This window comes from Lampetra fluviatilis, chromosome 23 (genome assembly GCF_964198595.1).
Source record: "Lampetra fluviatilis chromosome 23, kcLamFluv1.1, whole genome shotgun sequence".
Lineage (NCBI taxonomy): Eukaryota > Metazoa > Chordata > Hyperoartia > Petromyzontiformes > Petromyzontidae > Lampetra > Lampetra fluviatilis.
Window position 1 is genome coordinate 5,780,228 of NC_136297.1, and position 19,990 is coordinate 5,800,217.

Sequence of the window (19,990 nt, forward strand, 5' to 3'; positions counted from 1 at the left end):
CGCACGCACACGCACGCACGCACGCACGCACGCACACGCACGCACGCACGCACGCACACACACACACGCACGCACGCACGCACACACACGCACGCACACGCACGCACACACACGCACGCACACGCACGCACGCACGCACGCACACGAACGCACGCACACGCACGCACACACGCACGCACACGCACGCACGCGCACGCACGCACGCACACACACGCACGCACACACGCACACACACGCACGCACGCACACACGCACGCACACACACGCACGCACACACGCACACACACGCACGCACACACACGCACGCACACAGACAACGATCATCCGTGTAGTCTTGACAGACTGTTGGGGCAAGTGCTGTTAGCGAGCACGCGAAGGCTCAGCACGGCGCACTAGGGGGTGGGTGGGGTCTGCACCACGCCCGGCCACCTTTGTCTCCCTAGTGGCGATGCTTACACATCGCACCAGGGGCTTACATACGCAGACACTCGAGAAAACATATATATCCCCCGTGTAGCCTCAGAGGCGTAGCTAGGGGGGGGGGGGGCAGGGGGGTCCATGTGTCCCCGGGCGCCAAGGTAAAGGGGCGCCAAAATGAGGCTTACAACGTCACATTATAACTTATTGCGGCGAGCGCGGCAGCCTGAAACTACTGCACAAATCTACACCTCAACCTAAAAGTTGATATATCCCGCCACACACAGCCTACGTGTCATGTAATTACATTTTGGTATGTGATTAAACGGGGGGGGGGGGGGGACGCCAATTTTATAGTTCGTTCCCGGGCGCAAAATATCCTAGCTACGCCACTGTGTAGCCTACACAGGTTGTTGGGGCGAGTTCTGGTAGCGGGCAAATCTACGAAGACCAGTACGGTGCCTGAGGGGCTGGTGTAGCCAGGACCACGGCCGGGCCACTTTTGTCTCCGCAGCGCTGACGTTCATCACATCGCACCAGCAACTCATTTCAAGTCAACGAAGGGGAAGTCCCCCATTGCCGGTTCAGATGTTCGCCGCGGATGTTGGCTGTGAGCGGGAATCGAACTTGAGTAGGCGCCTGGCTCGTAGCGCAGTGTGCTAACCGCTGTGCCACCGCTCCTCGTTCCCACTCAGTAGCGGCGACGTCACCACGGCGCTTGTACGTACATGCGCACGTACACACACACACACGTGGCTGCAGACAACCACCAGTCTGGGGCACGCAGCCTGTGGCACACACCAGCAGTAGCATGAGCCAGACGTGTGCCGGGTTACACCTTGACCTTGCACACAATGTGAGAGTTGTGCGAGAGCCTGGATATCTGTGGGTGTGCGCGAGTTTACGAGAGTGTATGCACACTTCAAAATGGGACCTTTTTGCTCGTATCAAAGTGTGAAAAAATAAGAATAGGTATTACCCTTTATGGAAATAAAAGTGTGAACACTTTGTGGGCGAGTGCGAGTGAGTATGTGCGAGTGAGAGTGGGCGGTAGGGCACTGGTTGGCGCGCTGCGCTACGAACCCGGCGACCAGAGTTCGATTCCCGCTCACGGCCAACACCAGTGACGATTATCTGAACGAGTCCTGCGCCTCCCCTAGGTCGACTCAGCCTTAAATGAGTACCTGGTGCGGTGTGTAAACATCGCCACTGGAGAGCCAAAGGCGGCCGGGCGTGGTACTGGTCACCCACCCCCTCGTGTACTGTGCCAGCCTTCACAGGTGCTCGCTAACAGCACTTGCCCGAACAGTCTGTTAAGGCTATACGAGGGATCTTTGTCTTTGTTTGCATGTGGACACCTGTGAGTCAGTGTGCGTGTACACACCTGTGAGTCAGTGTGCGTGTACACACCTGTGAGTGAGTGAGTGTACACACCTGTGAGTGAGTGTGCGTGTACACACCTGTGAGTGAGTGAGTGTACACACCTGTGAGTGAGTGTGAGTGTACACACCTGTGAGTGAGTGTGAGTGTACACACCTGTGAGTGAGTGTGAGTGTACACACCTGTGAGTGAGTGTGAGTGTACACACCTGTGAGTGAGTGTGAGTGTACACACCTGTGAGTGAGTGAGTGTACACACCTGTGAGTGAGTGTGAGTGTACACACCTGTGAGTGAGTGAGTGTGAGTGTACACACCTGTGAGTGAGTGTACACACCTGTGAGTGAGTGTGAGTGTACACACCTGTGTGTGAGTGAGTGTGAGTGTACACACCTGTGAGTGAGTGTGAGTGTACACACCTGTGAGTGAGTGTGAGTGTACACACCTGTGAGTGAGTGTGAGTGTACACACCTGTGAGTGAGTGTACACACCTGTGAGTGAGTGTGCGTGTACACACCTGTGAGTGAGTGAGTGTGAGTGTACACGCCTGTGAGTGAGTGAGTGTACACACCTGTGAGTGAGTGTGAGTGTACACACCTGTGAGTGAGTGTGCGTGTACACACCTGTGAGTGAGTAAGTGTGAGTGTACACACCTGTGAGTGAGTGAGTGAGTGTGCGTGTACACACCTGTGAGTGAGTGTGAGTGTACACACCTGTGAGTGAGTGAGTGTGAGTGTACACACCTGTGAGTGAGTGAGTGTACACACCTGTGAGTGAGTGTGTGAGTGTGTGAGTGTACACACCTGTGAGTGAGTGAGTGTGAGTGTACACACCTGTGAGTGAGTGAGTGTGCGTGTACACACCTGTGAGTGAGTGAGTGTGCGTGTACAAACCTGTGAGTTAGTGAGTGTGAGTGAGTGTACACACCTGTGAGTGAGTGAGTGTACACACCTGTGAGTGAGTGTGTGAGTGTGTGAGTGTACACACCTGTGAGTGAGTGTGAGTGTACACACCTGTGAGTGTGTGAGTGTACACACCTGTGAGTGAGTGAGTGTGTGTGTACACACCTGTGAGTGAGTGTGTGAGTGTGTGAGTGTACACACCTGTGAGTGAGTGAGTGTGTGTGTACACACCTGTGAGTGAGTGTACACACCTGTGAGTGAGTGTGTGTGTACACACCTGTGAGTGAGTGAGTGTGCGTGTACACACCTGTGAGTGAGTGTGAGTGAGTGTACACACCTGTGAGTGAGTGTGAGTGAGTGTACACACCTGTGAGTGTGTGTGCGTGTACACACCTGCGAGCTCTCGCTCAGGGAGTGAACTCCGCTGTCCTCCGTGCCAGGGGAGTCGTCCGATCGGTCCTCGCCGCCCTCCCCGTCCCCCCGGCTCAACTCCACCTGCTCAGGGTGGTGGAGTGAGACGACAGACACGGACATCCCTGTCACCCGCAGACCGTACTCTCACGGGGCCTCCACACAACGGCACGCAGACCGGTCCCCCTCTCTCTCTATTCGGCAGTGTTCTTCACTCATTTTCAGAGGGGCGCCGCTCCCGCCGATAAGACATCACCAGGGTGTGCCAGCACGATGATGACGGGGGGTGTTTTCACATTTGTGAATTATCGGGGGGGTGAACGTCAGGGGTTGTACTCAAGGCGATCAGAGGCCGCCATTGGCCCACGGGCCTTGTCTATGATGGGGTTTCTCTCGACAATGACAGACAGACCGGTCTCTATATTTGCTCTCTAGACAAATAGATAGACTCGTCTCTGTGGGGGTCTCTAAACAATGACAGGCAGAAGACCGGTTTCTGATGAGGTCTCTAGCACAGTCTGGTTCCCAAACTGTGATCCGTGAACCACTGATAGTCCGGAAGGTCGTGGGGGAAGTGGTCCTTGGAACTGTCACGAAGTTCTACATATTAACAGTCATTTAAAATTTGACAAACATTTGTTTTAGTTACATGGTTGGTGGCCTGCTAACATTCTTTGAGGGTCGACAGTTGCCGCACGGGTCCAGAAACCTCTGAGGACGGCTGCTTGCGTTGTGGCCGAAACGTCGTGAGAATTATTTTTATTTTTATTTTATTATTTCCCTTCTACGTGACTTCACCGAAAGAACCAAGAAGATGAATCCCTGCAGTCACGAAAGCTTTAAATCGGGTCCAGAAACGTTGGAAACTACAACTCTAGACAACGGAAGATGAGATGGAGCAGTCTCCAAGGGGCCTGTTGGTTGGTTGGGGGGGGGGGGGGGTGTCTCGTAAAGGGTACCTGGGCCCTGGGGCCCTGCCCGTTGGTGACGTTGCCTCTGCGTGGGCCCAGCAGCTGCTTGAGCTGCAGGAGCAGCTCTCGGGCCCCGAGTTCCCGGCTGGAGTGGTCCCCCCCCTCCTCCTCCTCCTCCCCCTCGTCGTTGTTGTTGTCGTCGTCGCCGCTGTCGTCGTCACCGCCGCCGTCTCGGCCCCGTCCCTCCGGACCTCGCTGCTGCTGCCGCCTCTCCGCCCACGCCACCCCGTCCCCACTATTGTCCGAGTGCGTGCGTCTCCGCGTCGTGTCCGTGTCTCTCCACGTTGTGTCCGAGTGTCTCCTCGCCGAGTCCGAGTGTCTCCGCGTCGCGTCCGAGTCTGTTTCACTTTGGTCCCAAGAATCCCAAACGCCGTTCTCCTGCTGCTGCTGCTGCTGCTGCCGCTGCTGCTGCTGCTTCTCCTGGTGCTGCTCACCGGCCCAGAATTGAGGAGTTGAACCCGGTGTGGGTGGGTGGGAGGGTGTGTGGGTGAGGTACAGGGTTTGGGGTTGGGGGGGGGGGGGCAGGGTGTAGGGTCAGGGTTACGGGTTAGGGGACAGCAGTGCAGGGTATGGGTTCAAGGGCCAGGGAAGGGGGTCAAGGGTCAGGAGTCCACATTTGTGGTTAGGGGTCAAGGGTTTATGTTTTGGGGGTCAGGGATGCGAGGTTTAGGGCCAGAGGGTCCAGAATTTGGGGTCAGGTTTAAGGCTCGTGATTACGAGCCCACAATTTAAGGTCAAGGTTGGGGTTACATTTTGGGGGGTTATTGGTACAAAGTTGAGACATGGGGTTTAAAGGTCAGGGTCAAGGGTTAATGGTCATGAGTGGGGGATTCAGGGTCAAAATTGGCATCCGGGTTTGGGGTTCAGGCCGGAATGTGGGTGGGGGAAGCGGGGAGGGGGAGGGAGCAGAGGGGAGGGGGAGGGGTGCAAGGGTCGGGGGAGAGGGAGGGAGGGGGGGGCAGAAAAACAAACCAAAGGAAATAAAACAAAAATGGGCAAAAATCAACGGCAATTTAAAAAGAACAAAAATGAAAGCTACAGGACAAAGAAAAGTGTGAAAATGAAAACTAATTTGAAGATGGTGGAGTAGGAGAGGGAAGAGAAGAGAACAAGGATGAGGATGAGGAGGATGATGGGCTGGAACATCTGTGGGTCAGGTCGGGGTCGGGAGGGGCAGGAGGGGCAGGAGGGGGGGGGACATAAGGAAGCCCCAAGTTACGTCGGACATGCAGATGGGAGCACGCCACTCGCTCGCTCGCTCGTTCCCGAGACACCCAGGTGAGGAGTCACGGTGAGGGTGGCGAGTGAGTCACTGTAAGGAGCCATGGATTTGGGTTAGAGGTCTGGCGAGAGGTCTGGTGACGACCTAGATTAGAGGTCTTGGTGATTTGTTTGGCGAGTGGCCAGGTGAGACATCTGGTGAGTGGTCTGTGATAACCTAGATTAGAGGTCTTAGTGATTTGTTTGGCGAGTGGCTAGGTGAGACATCTGGTGAGTGGTCTGGTGATAACCTGGATTAGGAGAATTATTGATTTGTTTGGTGAGTGGCCAGGTGAACGGTCTGATGAGAGTTTGAGTGAGGACCCAAGTGAAGAAAGGCCTGGCGATGACCCAGATAAGGGGTCTCATGCTTTGTCTGGCGAGTGGCTAGGTGAGGGCATCTGGTGAGTGGTCTGGTGATAACCTGGATTAGGAGAATAATTGATTTGTTTGGTGAGTGGCCAGGTGAGACATCTGGTGAGTGGTCTGTGATAACCTGGATTAGGAGAATTATTGATTTGTCTGGTGAGTGGCCAGGTGAACGGTCTGGGTGACAAGGTCAAGTGAGGTTTGGTGAGTGCCCAGGTTAAAATTCTGGTGAGGAGCGGCAGTCCAGGTAAATGGACAAGGTGAGCAGTCGGGGTGAGTACCCATGTGAAGTGCAGGGAGGAGTGAGGGGAAGAGTGAGATGATGGGTCAAGTCTCAAGTCAGGTGCAAAGTGAGGTGAGGCATCAGCCCGAGTGAGTGAGCAGTGAGGTGAGGAGTGGAGTGGGGAGGAGAGGGGTGAGTGGCTGAGATGTCATCGGTGCTTAAGTCAAAAAGTCAAAGTGGTTTCCCACTCAAGTGAGCGTGGGGCAGCGTTCATCTCCCATTTATAACCCTGGAAATTCCACGTTCCTATGGCGGGGACAAATAATTCAACGGGACAACCCACTGTTGACTTTCAAAAAAGTGGAACTCATTGTATCGACCACTGTGAGCGTCCATGTACGCGCTCGGGGGAGGCGCACACGTATTTAAATGCACACAAACACCCATAGAAACTTACACAATATCAAAGATCCCCCGTATAGCCTTTAACAGCCTGCAGGGTAAGTGCTGTTAAAGGGTTGCACCTATTAAAGCCGCCTTTGTCTCCCTAGTGACAATGTTTACACATCGCAGCAGACACTCATATTGAGGCCAAATGTCCATAGGGAATGATCCGGGTCTCGTTGACATACTCGTCAATGGTTATCACCTTGAGTGGGAATCGAACTCGGATCACTGGGTTCGTAGCGCAGCGTGCTAACCACGACACTACCTCTCCCCACACCTACACAAGACAAAGATCCACCGTATAGCCTTAACAGATTGTTGGGGCAAGTGCTCTTAGTGTGTACATATGAAGGCCGCCACGGCACACGAGGGGGTGGGTGTGGCCAGCACCACCACATCGGCCAATTTGATCTCCCTCGTGACGATATTTACACACCGCATCAGGCACTCATTTGAGGCCGAGTCGACCTAGGGGAGGCCCAGGACCGCGAGTGGGAATCGAACTCGAGTCGCCGGGTTCGCAGCGCAGCACGCCAACCGCTACGGTACCTCTCCCCACACACACGGCCACACACAGCCACGTGGACGCACGCAGGCCACGCGGCACTCCCCGCACCTGGTTGATGGCGGAGGGCGGCGTCTGATCGTCGTCCCTCCACATGGAGGAGGAGGCGGCGCCGTCGCCCCCCCCTCCGGCCGCCCCTCCCAGCGCCGTCGCGAACGTGCGCAGCTCCCTGCGGAAGTCGCGCATCACGGCGCTCAGCAGCTGCGCCTCCCGGCACGGCCCGGGCCCCGCTCCGGCCACGACTCCGACGGCTCCCGGCGCCGCCAGCCGCTCGGCCTCCCCGATGACGCGGTCCACCGTGCGCGCCAGCCGCTCCGCCTCGCGCCGCATCCCGGCCACGCGCGCGTACGCCGCCAGCACGTCCAGCCCAGCGCCGGGGGACAGGCGGCAGCACGTGACCTCCGAGCCCGCCGCCGCCTCCCCGTCCCCTCCTCCTCCTCCTCCGCCGGCGGCGGCCGTCGTCGCCGTCGCGGCGGCCTCGCCGTCGCCGCAGCCGCCGGGCCCGGCGCCGCCCGTCGACGCCGGGGGCTTCTCTCCTCCGGCCGTGGTGGCGTCGCTCTCCCCTCCGATGGGGCCTTCGCGAGCGCGGCGCGGGGGGCGGCCTTCGTCGCCGTCCATCTCCGCGATCGTGGCGTCCCGCGACTGCCCGCCCGGCGCCGCGGCCGCGGCCGCCGCCACGGCCGCCGCGACCGCCGCCTCCTCCTCTTCGCGCCGCTGCAGGCTGGTCGCCAGCAGCCGGTTCTCCTGCTGCAGGCGCAGCACGGCGCCGCTCAGCTCGCTCAGCTGCTGGCGCGCGGCGCGCAGCTCCTCCCGCACGGCCGGGTCCCCCTGCGGCCGCCGGTCTTCGCCCGCCGCCGGTGCCGTCCCCCGGCCCTGCTGCTGCTGCTGCTGCCGATCGTCGGGGTCGGAGGTCGCCGTTTGCGGGGCGGGCGGCGCCGCGTCGGTCGCGGCCATCTCGTCCTGGGAGGCCCCGGCGGCGCCGTCTCGCTCGCCGGGTGGACCGGCAAGGCCGCCGCCGCCGCCGCAGCCGACACCGGCGCGCGCGTCCTCCAGCTCGGCCTTGAGGCCCCGGTTCTCGATCTCCAGCTCCACGATCTTCCGGCCCAGGATGTTGGCCTCCTCCTCCAGCAGCTTGAGGCGCAGCTTGAGCTCGGCCTGGCGCGAGCTGGGCGGTCCGCCGGCCTCGCCGAGCGCCGGCTGGCCGTCCAGTTCGCCGTAGAGCGCGCGGTAGCGCTGCAGCTCCCCCTCGGAGCGGTCGCGCTCCTTCCCCACGCGCGCCAACTTGCGCCGCATCAGCACCGCCTCCTCCTTGGCGAACTGCAGCTGGCACCGCAAGTCGGCGCTGTCCTCCTGCGTGCGTGCGTGCGTGCGGGAGGGAGCGGTTGGAGGTTGGAAGAGGGGATTTGGTGGGGGGCAGAGGGCAGGATCGGTGAGCGGTGGCATGGTGTGTGGGGAGGGAGGGGGTGAAGATACACTACAGGCATGCATTGAAATGTATGTCCCAAGGGTAAAAGGTCATCAACAATGAGCAATCGATTGCAAGGCTGCACCTTTGACTTTTTACGATAGATTTGGGCAGGTTAAAATCACCATTGCCATATCTCAGTTTACGTAAATGTGAGTGATTTTATTCAGTTACGCGATTTATCATCAAGCCACTGCTGGATGGAGGCCTACCCAAGGCTTTGCCATCTCACTAGGTACTGCGATGCGACAGTCCACCTACTACCACCTGCACCACGAGCTGATTTCATCGCTGCATCTCCTTGGTGGAGGACCTCTCGTTTCTTCTAGCACGAGAGGATGACCACCGCCGCTGTGGAGATGGAGCGACGAATTCAGCTCGCGTGCAGCAGCGAGGTGGTCGGCGTGCATATCCCCGTGTCTCTTTCGTGGCGTCTCCACAACATGCATCTCTCTGTTGCCACGTGCATCCATCTCGGATTGCCGCCAGAAATATTCACGCATCTCCACTTGTCTCCATTATGTCTTCATGTGTAATCTCGTCTCCGTGTCTTGCTACGAGCTTAAACGTTTCTCTGCATGTCGCCGTGTATCGCCGCACATCTGCCAGTGTCTCCACACGTGCCTGCATGTCAGCATACATCTGTAGTGACATAAGAGGGGAGGGGCTGCTGGGGGCTCTGTGACCCTAGGCAATCCAGACGCTTAAGCCCCTTGGCGCCACCAACATGGGGGGGCTGTGTGTGCTCTGTGGGATATCTGGGGGCGCACACAACCCCACCCCTCGTTGGGGACGAGGCATAAAAGGGCAGCTCCCTGGACGATCGGGGCCAGTTGTAGCTAAAGACCCAAGACCAGCCATCTCAGGACCCTGGGACGCTGTGAGGGCCAGTCCTTGTGAGGGCGAGTTCCGAGGAAGCCAGAGTAGTGTATCTAGGCTGTGTACCTAGGCTGTGTACCTAGGCTGTAACAGAGTATCAGGACTGTTGGAGTGTTGTGTTGTAATAAAGAAGTTACCTCTACAAGTGTCTCCGGAACCCATTACACATCTCCATGCGTCTCCCTGTCTATGTTTCATCTGTTTGTGTCCGTGTGTATCCGCGTGTCTCTGAGAGTCTCTCTCCGTGTGCGTCCCTGTGCGTACCTGTGCCGGGGACTTCTTGTCGGCTTTCTGCGGCTCCCGGCTCCGTCTTCGCAGGGAATTCTGGAGGACAAAAATAAATCGACGACAGATTTCCTCCACAATTCCCACGGACTTCTTATGCCGTCTCACCGCCACAACTGTGCACGCAGGCCCTCACATTCCCCGTGCTGTTTGGGCCTTCACGTTTGGAAGGCCCAAGCAGGTTGGCAGGAGGTCCACAGGGGGGTATAAACACTTCTGCCTCACAGCAACAAGGGCCTGGCTTCGATTCATGACTCGGGTCACCTCCGGCCTGCGTGGCTTTCCCTTCAGGTTCTCCAATTTCCTCCCCATATCTAAAATTAACCCGAAATTCATCTGCTATTGGCCAAATGTCTACAGTGCTGAAAAACGACCTGCAAATTGCACAATTTGGGGGTCACACACAGCGGCAACATCGGGCCCCACAAAAATAAACTTGGAAGAACCTTCCTGCAAAAAGGGGTCTTGAGGGGATGCAGACACGTGGGCGAAGCTATGAAACAGGATGGTGGGGGTAGGGTGGGGTAGGGGTAGGGTGGGGTGGGGGTAGGGTGGGGAGGGGGTAGGGTGGGGTGGGGGTAGGGTGGGGTGGGGGTAGGGTGGGGAGGGGAGGGGCTAACAGGGCACACACAGGCTGTGACGGTGCCGTCATTTCTGTTGTCAAACTTGGCACCGTCGTTGCTGTGAACGGCCCCTCTCGGCCGTTACCCCCCACACGGTCACATGTGCGGCCACTCAGCCAAGAACAAAGACAAAGATACCCCGTAAAGCTTTGAGCAGACCGTTGGGGGCAAGGGGTGGTAGCGGGCACCGATTAATACCGACCGGTCGACAAGACGCACGAGGAGATAAGATTGCCAATACCATTGCCCTCCGCCAATGCCGACGTTTGCACACTGCGCTAGGTTCACATTTAAGGCCGAGTCAATCTCGAGGAGCCCCAGAACCGCTTGCGATATTTTTTCGCGGATGTTGGCCGTGAGCAGGAATGAATTTGGGTCGCCGGGTTCATGGCACAGCGGGCTAAGCATTGTGCCACCGCTCCCCACACATGCTATCGAGACACAACACACACGCAGACAGAAATCTTAAATGCCAGCCAGCCACACACACACATACACTATCCCCAACCTCAATGCCACAAACACAGGCACACACACCAAAGACAGAGATCCCCCATAAAGCCTTCACCGACTTTAGGGGTAAGTGCTGTTGGCGCGCACCTATGAAGGTCGGCACGGCACACGAGGGCTTGGGTTGCAAAGACCACGCCTGGACGCCTTTGTCTCCCTGATAGCGATGTTTACACATCGCACCGGGTACTCATTTCAGGCCGAGTCAACCTTGGAGAGGCCCAGAACCGGTTCAGAAAATCGTCATTGGGTGTTGGCCGTGAGCGGGAATCGAACCCGGGTTCGCCGGGTTCATAGCGCAGCGTAGCGCTAACCGCTGTTCCACTGCTCATACACCATCGCTAGCCTTTCCGCTATAGACACACACTACCCCATGCTTGCATACTATGGACACACACACACACAGCCACACGCACAGCCACACACACAAACCCTTAACCCTGCCAGCCACACACGCCCTAACCGCTCTTTGAGCACTGTATTTGGTCAGTAGGGATGGATGAAGGAGTGTGGACGATTACTTGTGTGCACAAGTGTGCATAGGGTTTGTACAATCAGTGTGTGTGTGTGGTGGAAGGGGGGGGTGCGAGCGGTGGTGCAGTGGTTAGCGCGCTGTGCTACGAATCCCGGCGAGCCCAGTTTAATTCGATTCCCACCGATCCGGGCCAACATCGGTGAACGAAAATATGAACCGGTCCTGGGCCTCCCCTACATTTACTTAGCCTGAAATGAGTCACTGGTGCAGTGTGTAAAGATCAGCACTGGTGGTGGGGAGACAAAGGCGGCCCAGGCCGTAGTGTTGGGTCACCCACTCCCCAATCGTGTGCCCTGTTCACAAATATCACTTGCCCCAAACACTGTCAAAGACTATACAATGCATCTTTGTCTTTGTGTGTACATGGGAGAGGATGAATGAGTGAGTGTGGAAATATATGAGCATGTGTTATATGAGTGTCAGTGCATTCTGTACACGCTGTGTGAATATGAGTGAGTGTGAGTTGTCTATGTGTATGAACGTGTATGTGCATATGTATGGAGAGCGGTGGTGCAGTGGTTGGCGCGCTGCGCTACGAACCCGGCGACCCGAGTTCGATTGCCGCTCACGGCCAACACCACCGGTGACGATTATTTGAACCGGTCCTGGGCCTCCCCTAGATCGACTCAGCCTCAAATGAGTACCTGGTGCGGTGTGTAAACATCGCCACTGGGGAGACAAAGGCGGCCGGGCGTGGTGTTGGCCACCCACCCCCTCGTGTGTATGATATGAGCATGGGTAATATTGAATGCGAGTGCAATCTGCACTGGCTGCGTGAGTGCCGTACGAGTGCCATTGAGTCGTGCGGAGTGTGCGTGGCGTGAATGAGTGTACTGCACAGTCTGTTCAGGCTTTACGGGGAGGGGGATCTTTGTCTTCATGTACTGCAGACACGAGCACGTGTCTACGACTGTTAGGGCTGTGCGAGTGTGAATGAGCGGATGTCATTGTCCGGCAAATCTGCTTTGCAGCAGCTGGCTCCGTCCCCATTCGCAGACGCTGCCTGAAAACCCCCACAACAGACGCAGATTCCCATGGCGTCACGTTACAGTCATCCACACACACACACGCAGTGACACACACACACACGCAGTCACACACACGCAGTCACACACACACACGCAGTCACACACACACGCAGTGCATCCACACACACACACGCAGTGACACACACACATACACACACACGCAGACACACACACGCAGTGACACACACGCAGTGACACACACACACACACGTGCAGTCACACACACACACGCAGTCAGTCACACACACATACAGGCAGTCAGTCACACACACATACAGGCAGTCAGTCACACACACGCAGTCAGTCACACACACATACAGGCAGTCAGTCACACACACGCAGTCAGTCACACACACATACAGGCAGTCAGTCACACACACATACAGGCAGTCAGTCACACACACGCAGTCAGTCACACACACATACAGGCAGTCAGTCACACACACGCAGTCAGTCACACACACATACAGGCAGTCAGTCACACATAGGGACACGCGGTCAAGACGCAAACACAACGGAATCACACACAGCAGCAAACTGTCAAACTCAATTGAACAAAGGCACGTATACACACACACATTTGCGCATTCATATACAGAGTCGCATGGACATTAATGCACACATATCTGCGCAGTCGTTCACAGGCTCACATGTTTATATACACACATGCACACATTCATATACACACATGCACACATTCATATACACACATTCATATACACACATGCACACATTCATATACACACATGCACACATTCATATACACACATGCACACATTCATATACACACATGCACACATTCATATACACACATGCACTCATTCATATACACACATGCACACATTCATATACACACATTCATATACACACATGCACTCACTCATTCATATACACACATGCACACATTCATATACACACATGCACACATTCATATACACACATGCACACACTCATTCATATACACACATGCACTCATTCATATACACACATGCACACATTCATATACACACATTCATATACACACATGCACTCACTCATTCATATACACACATGCACACATTCATATACACACATGCACACATTCATATACACACATGCACACATTCATATACACTCATTCATGTACACACATGCACTCACTCATTCATATACACACATGCACACATTCATATACACACATGCACACATGCATATACACACATGCACACACTCATATACACACATGCACACACTCATATACACACATGCACACACTCATATACACACATGCACACATTCATATACACTCATTCATATACACACATGCACTCACTCATTCATATACACACATGCACACATTCATATACACACATGCACACATTCATATACACACATTCATATACACACATGCACACACTCATATACACACATGCACACATTCATATACACACATGCACTCACTCATTCATATACACACATTCATATACACACACTCTCACACATTCATATACACACACTCTCACACATTCATATACACACACTCTCACACATTCATATACACACACTCTCACACATTCATATACACACACTCTCACACATTCATACACACACACATGCGCACATTCATATACACACACTCTCACACATTCATACACACACACATGCGCACATTCATGCAGAGTGACGCGTTTCATACACAAAGGGTCACGCACACAAAGACAAAGGTCACCCGTGTAGCGTTCCACATCGCGCTAACCACCATCCCACCAGTGCACCCCACACACAAAGGCCCCCCTCTCCACCCCCATTCATCTCCCCCCCCCCCGCCAGCCAGCCCGTGCAGCTCTACACAGACGTACAGACTGGTGATGGGGCGAGTGATGTTTGTGAGCACACGACACGTGCGCCGGTATTTCAAACCCACCACCGCCACCACCACCACCACCACCGCCACCACCACCACGTCCGCTACTACTTTTTAGGCCGAGCCGACCAAGGTGGGAAGGTGCAGTACCGGTTCAGACGTACAGTGCGTGTACGGCTGAGCGATTAATCGATTTCAAATCGAAATTTGAAAGAACGCGATTGGCAAATCGCAAAGGCTGCGATTTTTTTGCGATTTGAAAAGTCCCTTCTATTTTCTTATTGGAATTGTTAAAATGTTTTATGATTATAACTTTATTTATTTAACCTAACAATTGTTCTACGTTTGATTGTTCTATTTCAATTAACACATTTTAATAAGTACATGTTGGAAGCAATTAATATCTTTTAACTTTTCAGCCGTGCATTAGAATATATAGAGCAGTTCATATTTTGATGGTATCATGTGGTAATGCTCCATCACACGTTTAAAATCAATTACACGGTGAACATTGAACCGAAGCGTGACTTCAAAAAACGTAATCGCGAATCAAATACGCAATGGCAATATCTGTCAGAAGCATCGCAATTACCGTAGATATTTCCCCCAAAATCGTTCAGCCAGAGTGTACGCCACTCGCAACCTTCACGGACCACGAATCGAACCCAGGTGGCCCCACGTGTGCCGACGAAACCGCGACACCGCTGCTTGCCACGGACTAACCGCATGACCACCTCCCCCTCCTCCTCCCAGACCCTGCATCCTGGGCGACGCATCTTTCGAATGTCTGCCCGATGAACGTAAATCAGTTACGGTTCATTTGATCGCTCCGGCCGTTGCTGGGACACGTGGTAATTTAAGGAGCCGATAAATGCCACCGACAAGCCGGCTACACAATTCCTACGCAACAAAAGACGACGATGATCAACCCGTGTAGCCTCGGCGGACTGTTGGGGCAAGTGCTGTTATAGCGAGCAGGCTGGCACGGCACGTGTTAAAGGGTGGGTGGCCTGAACCACGCACGGACAGCCTTTGTCTCCCCAGTGGCGATGTTTACACATCGTAACTAGTTTCAGACCGAGTCGACCGACCGAGGGGAGGCCCAGGACCAGTCCAGATAGAATCGTCGCTGGCGATGTTGGCTGTGAGCGAGGATCAAACTCGGGTCGTCGGGTTTGTAGCGCAATGCGACAAGCCACTGCACTACTGCTCCCCATTGATTCTAGATTTGAAGCTTTCGTGACTGCAAGGATTCATATTCTTAGGTTTTTTTCGGTAAAGTCGCATTAAAATTAATAAAAGTAAAATAAAATAAAAATCACGACGTGTTGCCTCCGAAACGTCGTGATTTTTATTTTATTTTACTTATTAATTTTAATGTTTTACCTACGTGACTTTACCGAAAAAACCTAAGAATATGCTCCCCATTGATTCACACATGCACACACACACACACTCGTACACAATCACACACACACACATTTACACAAGGTCACACACATGCACGCGTTGGTCTACACGCACACACACGAACGCACACGTTCATGCATATCACACATTCACACACACAAGACAAAGATCCCCCGTATAGCCTTGAACAGACTTGGGGCAAGTGCTGTCAGCGAGCACCTATGAAGGCCGGCACGGCACCGAGGAGGTGGGTGGCCAACACCACGCCCGACCGCCTTTGTCTCTCTAGTGCCGATATTTACACACCGCACCAGGTATTCATTTGAGGCTGAGTCGACCTCGAGGAGGCCGAGGACCGATCCAGATATTCGTCGCTGGTATTGGCCGCGAGTTGGAATCTAACCCGGGTCGCCGGGTTTGTAGTGCAGCGCGCTAACCGCTACACCACCACTCCCCACACACACACACACAGGGTCACACACTCAGACAATCGCTACACATTCATACGCAGGCACACACGCACGCGCGCGACGAGGACTTTCATTCAGAGTTACAGACTAAATGCGCACACATTGAGGATGACGTCCAGCAAAGATCGAGAGATGCGGAATAAATAAATAAAAACCCTAGAAAACGAATAACCAGACACACCGTACAAAACACAGTTATTACGATTAAACGATAAACAGGCAGATACTTGCTCCCGCACCCCGACCCAAACCAACCACGACAAACTAACATTGACCTTCAAAAGCAGCTGTCCTGGCAGTCAAACCAAGGATTTAGTCAGCAGCCCATGCCAGTCCCAACACCACTCTAGGTAGGCAATCCATTTTCCATCGTCTATGTAATGCACATGGCAGGCGATGGATGGACGGATGGATCGATTCATGAAATGCAACTCATTTCTTCTGCTCACAATGACGACCTTGCCCCGTCGACCCAGAGTTCCAATACCCAGACGCGGCTGACAAACGGCGAGCGGCATCCACTCCTCTTATAAATTCACCGACCTGGAACTGACCAGGCGGGTGAAGCATGGATGCCTTCACCCACCAATGGTTTGACAAAGACAAATCGCACCTCCGATTAGCACTGTTGGATACATACAAAGGGCTGAAACGCCTAAACAATTGCTCATAAAGTAGAGCACCCGTAGGTCAATGGATTTTTTTTTTAAGTCAGCGAAGCGAATGTGAAAATTACAAGAGGGAGAATCTTCTTGGTTCTTTCGGTAAAGTCACGTAGAAGGGAAGTAATAATAAAATAATAAAAATAAAACATAATAAAATAATTATCACGACGTTTCGGCCACAACGCAAGCAGCCGTCCTCAGGTGAAGACCAGGTCTTGCTTCCCTTCTACGTGACTTTACCGAAAGAACCAAGAAGATTAATCCCTGCAGTCACAGAAAGCTTTAAATCGAAATTTACAAGAGGGAGAGTTTAAATGGAGGGGGGACGTGGGGCGGGGGGACGTGGGGGGGTGGGCGACGTGGGGGGGGCAGAGGGGGTGTGATTTGAAGGATTTGAAGGACTTGGCTGCTGGAATGCTGGGCATGACAAGGGCAGTATTGGTGAGATAAGCAGAGGAAGGGTGGGGTGGTGGTGGGGGAATATGCGTAAGGTGGGGGCTGGTGGCCAGGGGGTGGGGGGCCGAGGCATGTGAGAGACCATGCGGGATTTTAGGAACCAGCAATGCCAATCTTGCAGTTGTTCCTAGAATGAGTGGGAAGCCAACGAGGAGGAGGGCGACTTGCGGACCGGAGCGACGTGGACAAGTGCACGAGGCGGAGAGAGAGAGAGGGAGGGAGGGATGGATTTGGCAACTGCGTTCCACATCATCGTCCGAGTGGGCGATTTAGATCGGCCACGTTGAAGACCGTCACAAGGCGTGGTTGCTGCTCAGTCGTAGATCAACGGAAACGCACTCAAGTGCTGGTTCGGAAGGTGGCCGGGTGGCACAGTGGGTCAGAGAAACACCGGAGCTATCGAACAAAGACGGCCGCCCCCAGCTGCATCGCGCGCTTTTAGATGCGCTTCGACGGCCGTCTGCAACGCTCTTCCATCCGACATTAGGAAACCGCTGGAGCTATGCACTTTTAAATCTGGGATTGAAAACTCATTTGGTTTATCTTCTTGGTTCTTTCGGTAAAGTCACGTAGAAGGGAAGTAATAAAATAATAAAAAGAAAACATAGTAAAATAAAATAATTATTTTATTTTATTGTTTTATTTTTATTTAAAAACTTAATAAAATAAAATAATTATTTTATTTTATTATGTTTTATTTTTATTATTTTATTACTTCTACGTGACTTTACCGAAAGAACCAAGAAGATGAATCCCTGCAGTCACGAAAGCTTTAAATCGAAATCATTTGGTTTAACTGCGTTTTTGTGTGTTTAGCGTGTCCTTTCCCCGGCACCTCTGATTAGCACAGTTGGCTAAGTACGGTGCGAAAGACGTTCAACATACGAGCCACCATTTGCCGGGACCCTGAGTTTGAATCAGAGGTCGCAAATGGGTTTTGATTCCTTACCCGTACCCGGCCGCACCAGGGTCGCAAACGGGTACCCGTACCCGGCCGGGTATCGGGTAGGGTACGGGTACCCGATTGCGACCTCTGGGATGAAGCCATGTTGCAGACGCGGGTGGGTTGATTCTAGGAACTTGAATTGTGACAAGAGACAAGACGTTGGGAAATGAGTGACAAACGGTGACTCACCAGTGACTCACGGCCTACCCGTACCCGTACCCGGCCGCACCAGGGTCGCAAATGGCTACCCGTACCTGGCCGGGTATGGGTAGCCGGGTATCGGGTAGGGTACGGGTATCGGGTACCAGGTTGCGACCTCTGGTTTGAATCCAGGATCCTGTCGCCCGCAAGTCAAACCCTCAGGTGCAGTGGAGTCGACGGTGCGCAGCCCATTCACGAGTTATTAAAAAAAGAGGTCTAAACTTTCTAGATTTGAAGCTTTCGTGACTGCAAGGATTCATATTCTTAGGTTTTTTCGGTAAAGTCACGTAGGTAAAAAAAAAGTAAAATTAATAAAAGTAAAATAAAAATTAAATAAAAATCACGACGTTTCGGAGGCAACACAAGCCTCCGTCTTCAGGTGGAACCGTCACAGCACGATAGCTGTATTATTTTTATTTTACTTTAAAAAAATTTTACCTACGTGACTTTACCGAAAAAAACCTAAGAATAAGGTCTTAAACTAACACCGAGACCTATTGAATTACGCAGATGCCCACGTGCCGTACCTACAAACCCGCAGTCTCGTTACAGGGGCCAAAAGACTTGCAAATAGATGCCCACAAACTTACATAGAGACCCCAGGGGGATTCTAGGCCCCGCAGACTCTAGTAAGTTGATGGTCTCAACCCAGTCACTGCACACACACACACGCACACAAAAAAACCTAATGACATTCAAATTGGATTTTCCACTTTGGATAAATTCCAGCTCCGAGAGTTGGAAAAAAAAAACTCGCTTTGATTGACATGCAATGAACACTGTTGGCTGGGCATAGAAGTTGTGCCCCAAGGTGTAGACGGGGGAGAGAGAAATACAGTGACTTGCGTAACACTGGTAGGAACCTCCTGGTTACACCAGCCCACAGGGGATTATTGTGTCCGTCCGTTCGTCCATCGTGCATGGAGGGGCTGGGTGGGGAGGGTAGGGTGGGGAGGGTGTGGAGGGGCTGGGTGTGGAGGGTGGGGAGGGACTGGGTGGGGAGGGTGGGGAAGGACTGGGTGGGGAGGGGCTGGGTGGGGAGGGTGGGGAGGGACTGGGAGGGGAGGATGGGGAGGGGCTGGGTGGGGTGGGGCTGGGTGGGGTGGGGCTGGGTGGGGAGGGGCTGGTCACCCCGTGGTGCCCTTATAAAACTCAACGTTTAACCTACTCACGCCGGCTTGTGCCCGCCCTCACAGTCGGGCATATTTGCGGAATACACCACGCCGCCGTTGACCCTGGCCATTGACCGAGCAACCCAACGTTCCTACCAGCTTCCTCCGCAGCAGGAATGTGTTATTCGGGGTTAGATTTCCGGCACCGTTCTCTGCCACAGGGTGGTACACTGCTCGCCGCACAGAGCTCCGAACGTAATCTCCTTCGTCTCGTGACATGATGCACAACCAGAGCATTTGGAACACAATTGGGGAGGGTGGGAATGGTCGGACAGAAAAAAAATTAACCCGTAAAAACAAAGTTTTTCACTATAAATCCTTTATATGCGTGGCGGCTAGATTCCTCTCGTCATCTGGCTTGAGATGGCTGCCACCTATGGGTCAGATGAATGGCTGCCACCATTAAGCAATTGGTAATTAAATATAATTAATTTTTTCCTAAAAAGTGTAAAATTTTCAGGAAAATACATTGTCACGCACAACGAGTCTGTGTGCAAAATGTCAGCTCGATTGGATCACGGGAAGTGGGTTAAAAAACGACCAAAAGATTTGCACGGTCG

At 53.7% G+C, this 19,990-nt stretch overlaps 1 protein-coding gene across 5 annotated transcripts in view; it reads right to left on the reverse strand.

Annotated features, from left to right (window-relative positions):
- LOC144940644 (uncharacterized) overlaps window positions 1-19,990 on the reverse strand; it is a 43,934-nt gene that overhangs the window by 12,810 nt on the left and 11,134 nt on the right. For 4 of the 5 annotated variants that reach the window (XR_013639150.1, XM_078866910.1, XM_078866907.1 and 1 more), the window contains exons 4-7: window positions 9,551-9,610; window positions 6,994-8,292; window positions 4,067-4,504; window positions 3,090-3,194 (exon numbers count right to left, since the gene is read on the reverse strand). Coding sequence is in view for 4 of the 5 variants with exons in the window: in XM_078866910.1 (XP_078723036.1) it covers window positions 3,090-3,194; window positions 4,067-4,504; window positions 6,994-8,292; window positions 9,551-9,610 (1,902 nt within the window). In the remaining variant the exon portion in view is untranslated. The remainder of the gene's footprint in view (window positions 1-3,089; window positions 3,195-4,066; window positions 4,505-6,993; window positions 8,293-9,550; window positions 9,611-19,990) is intronic. The other variant, XM_078866908.1, reaches the window with a different exon arrangement.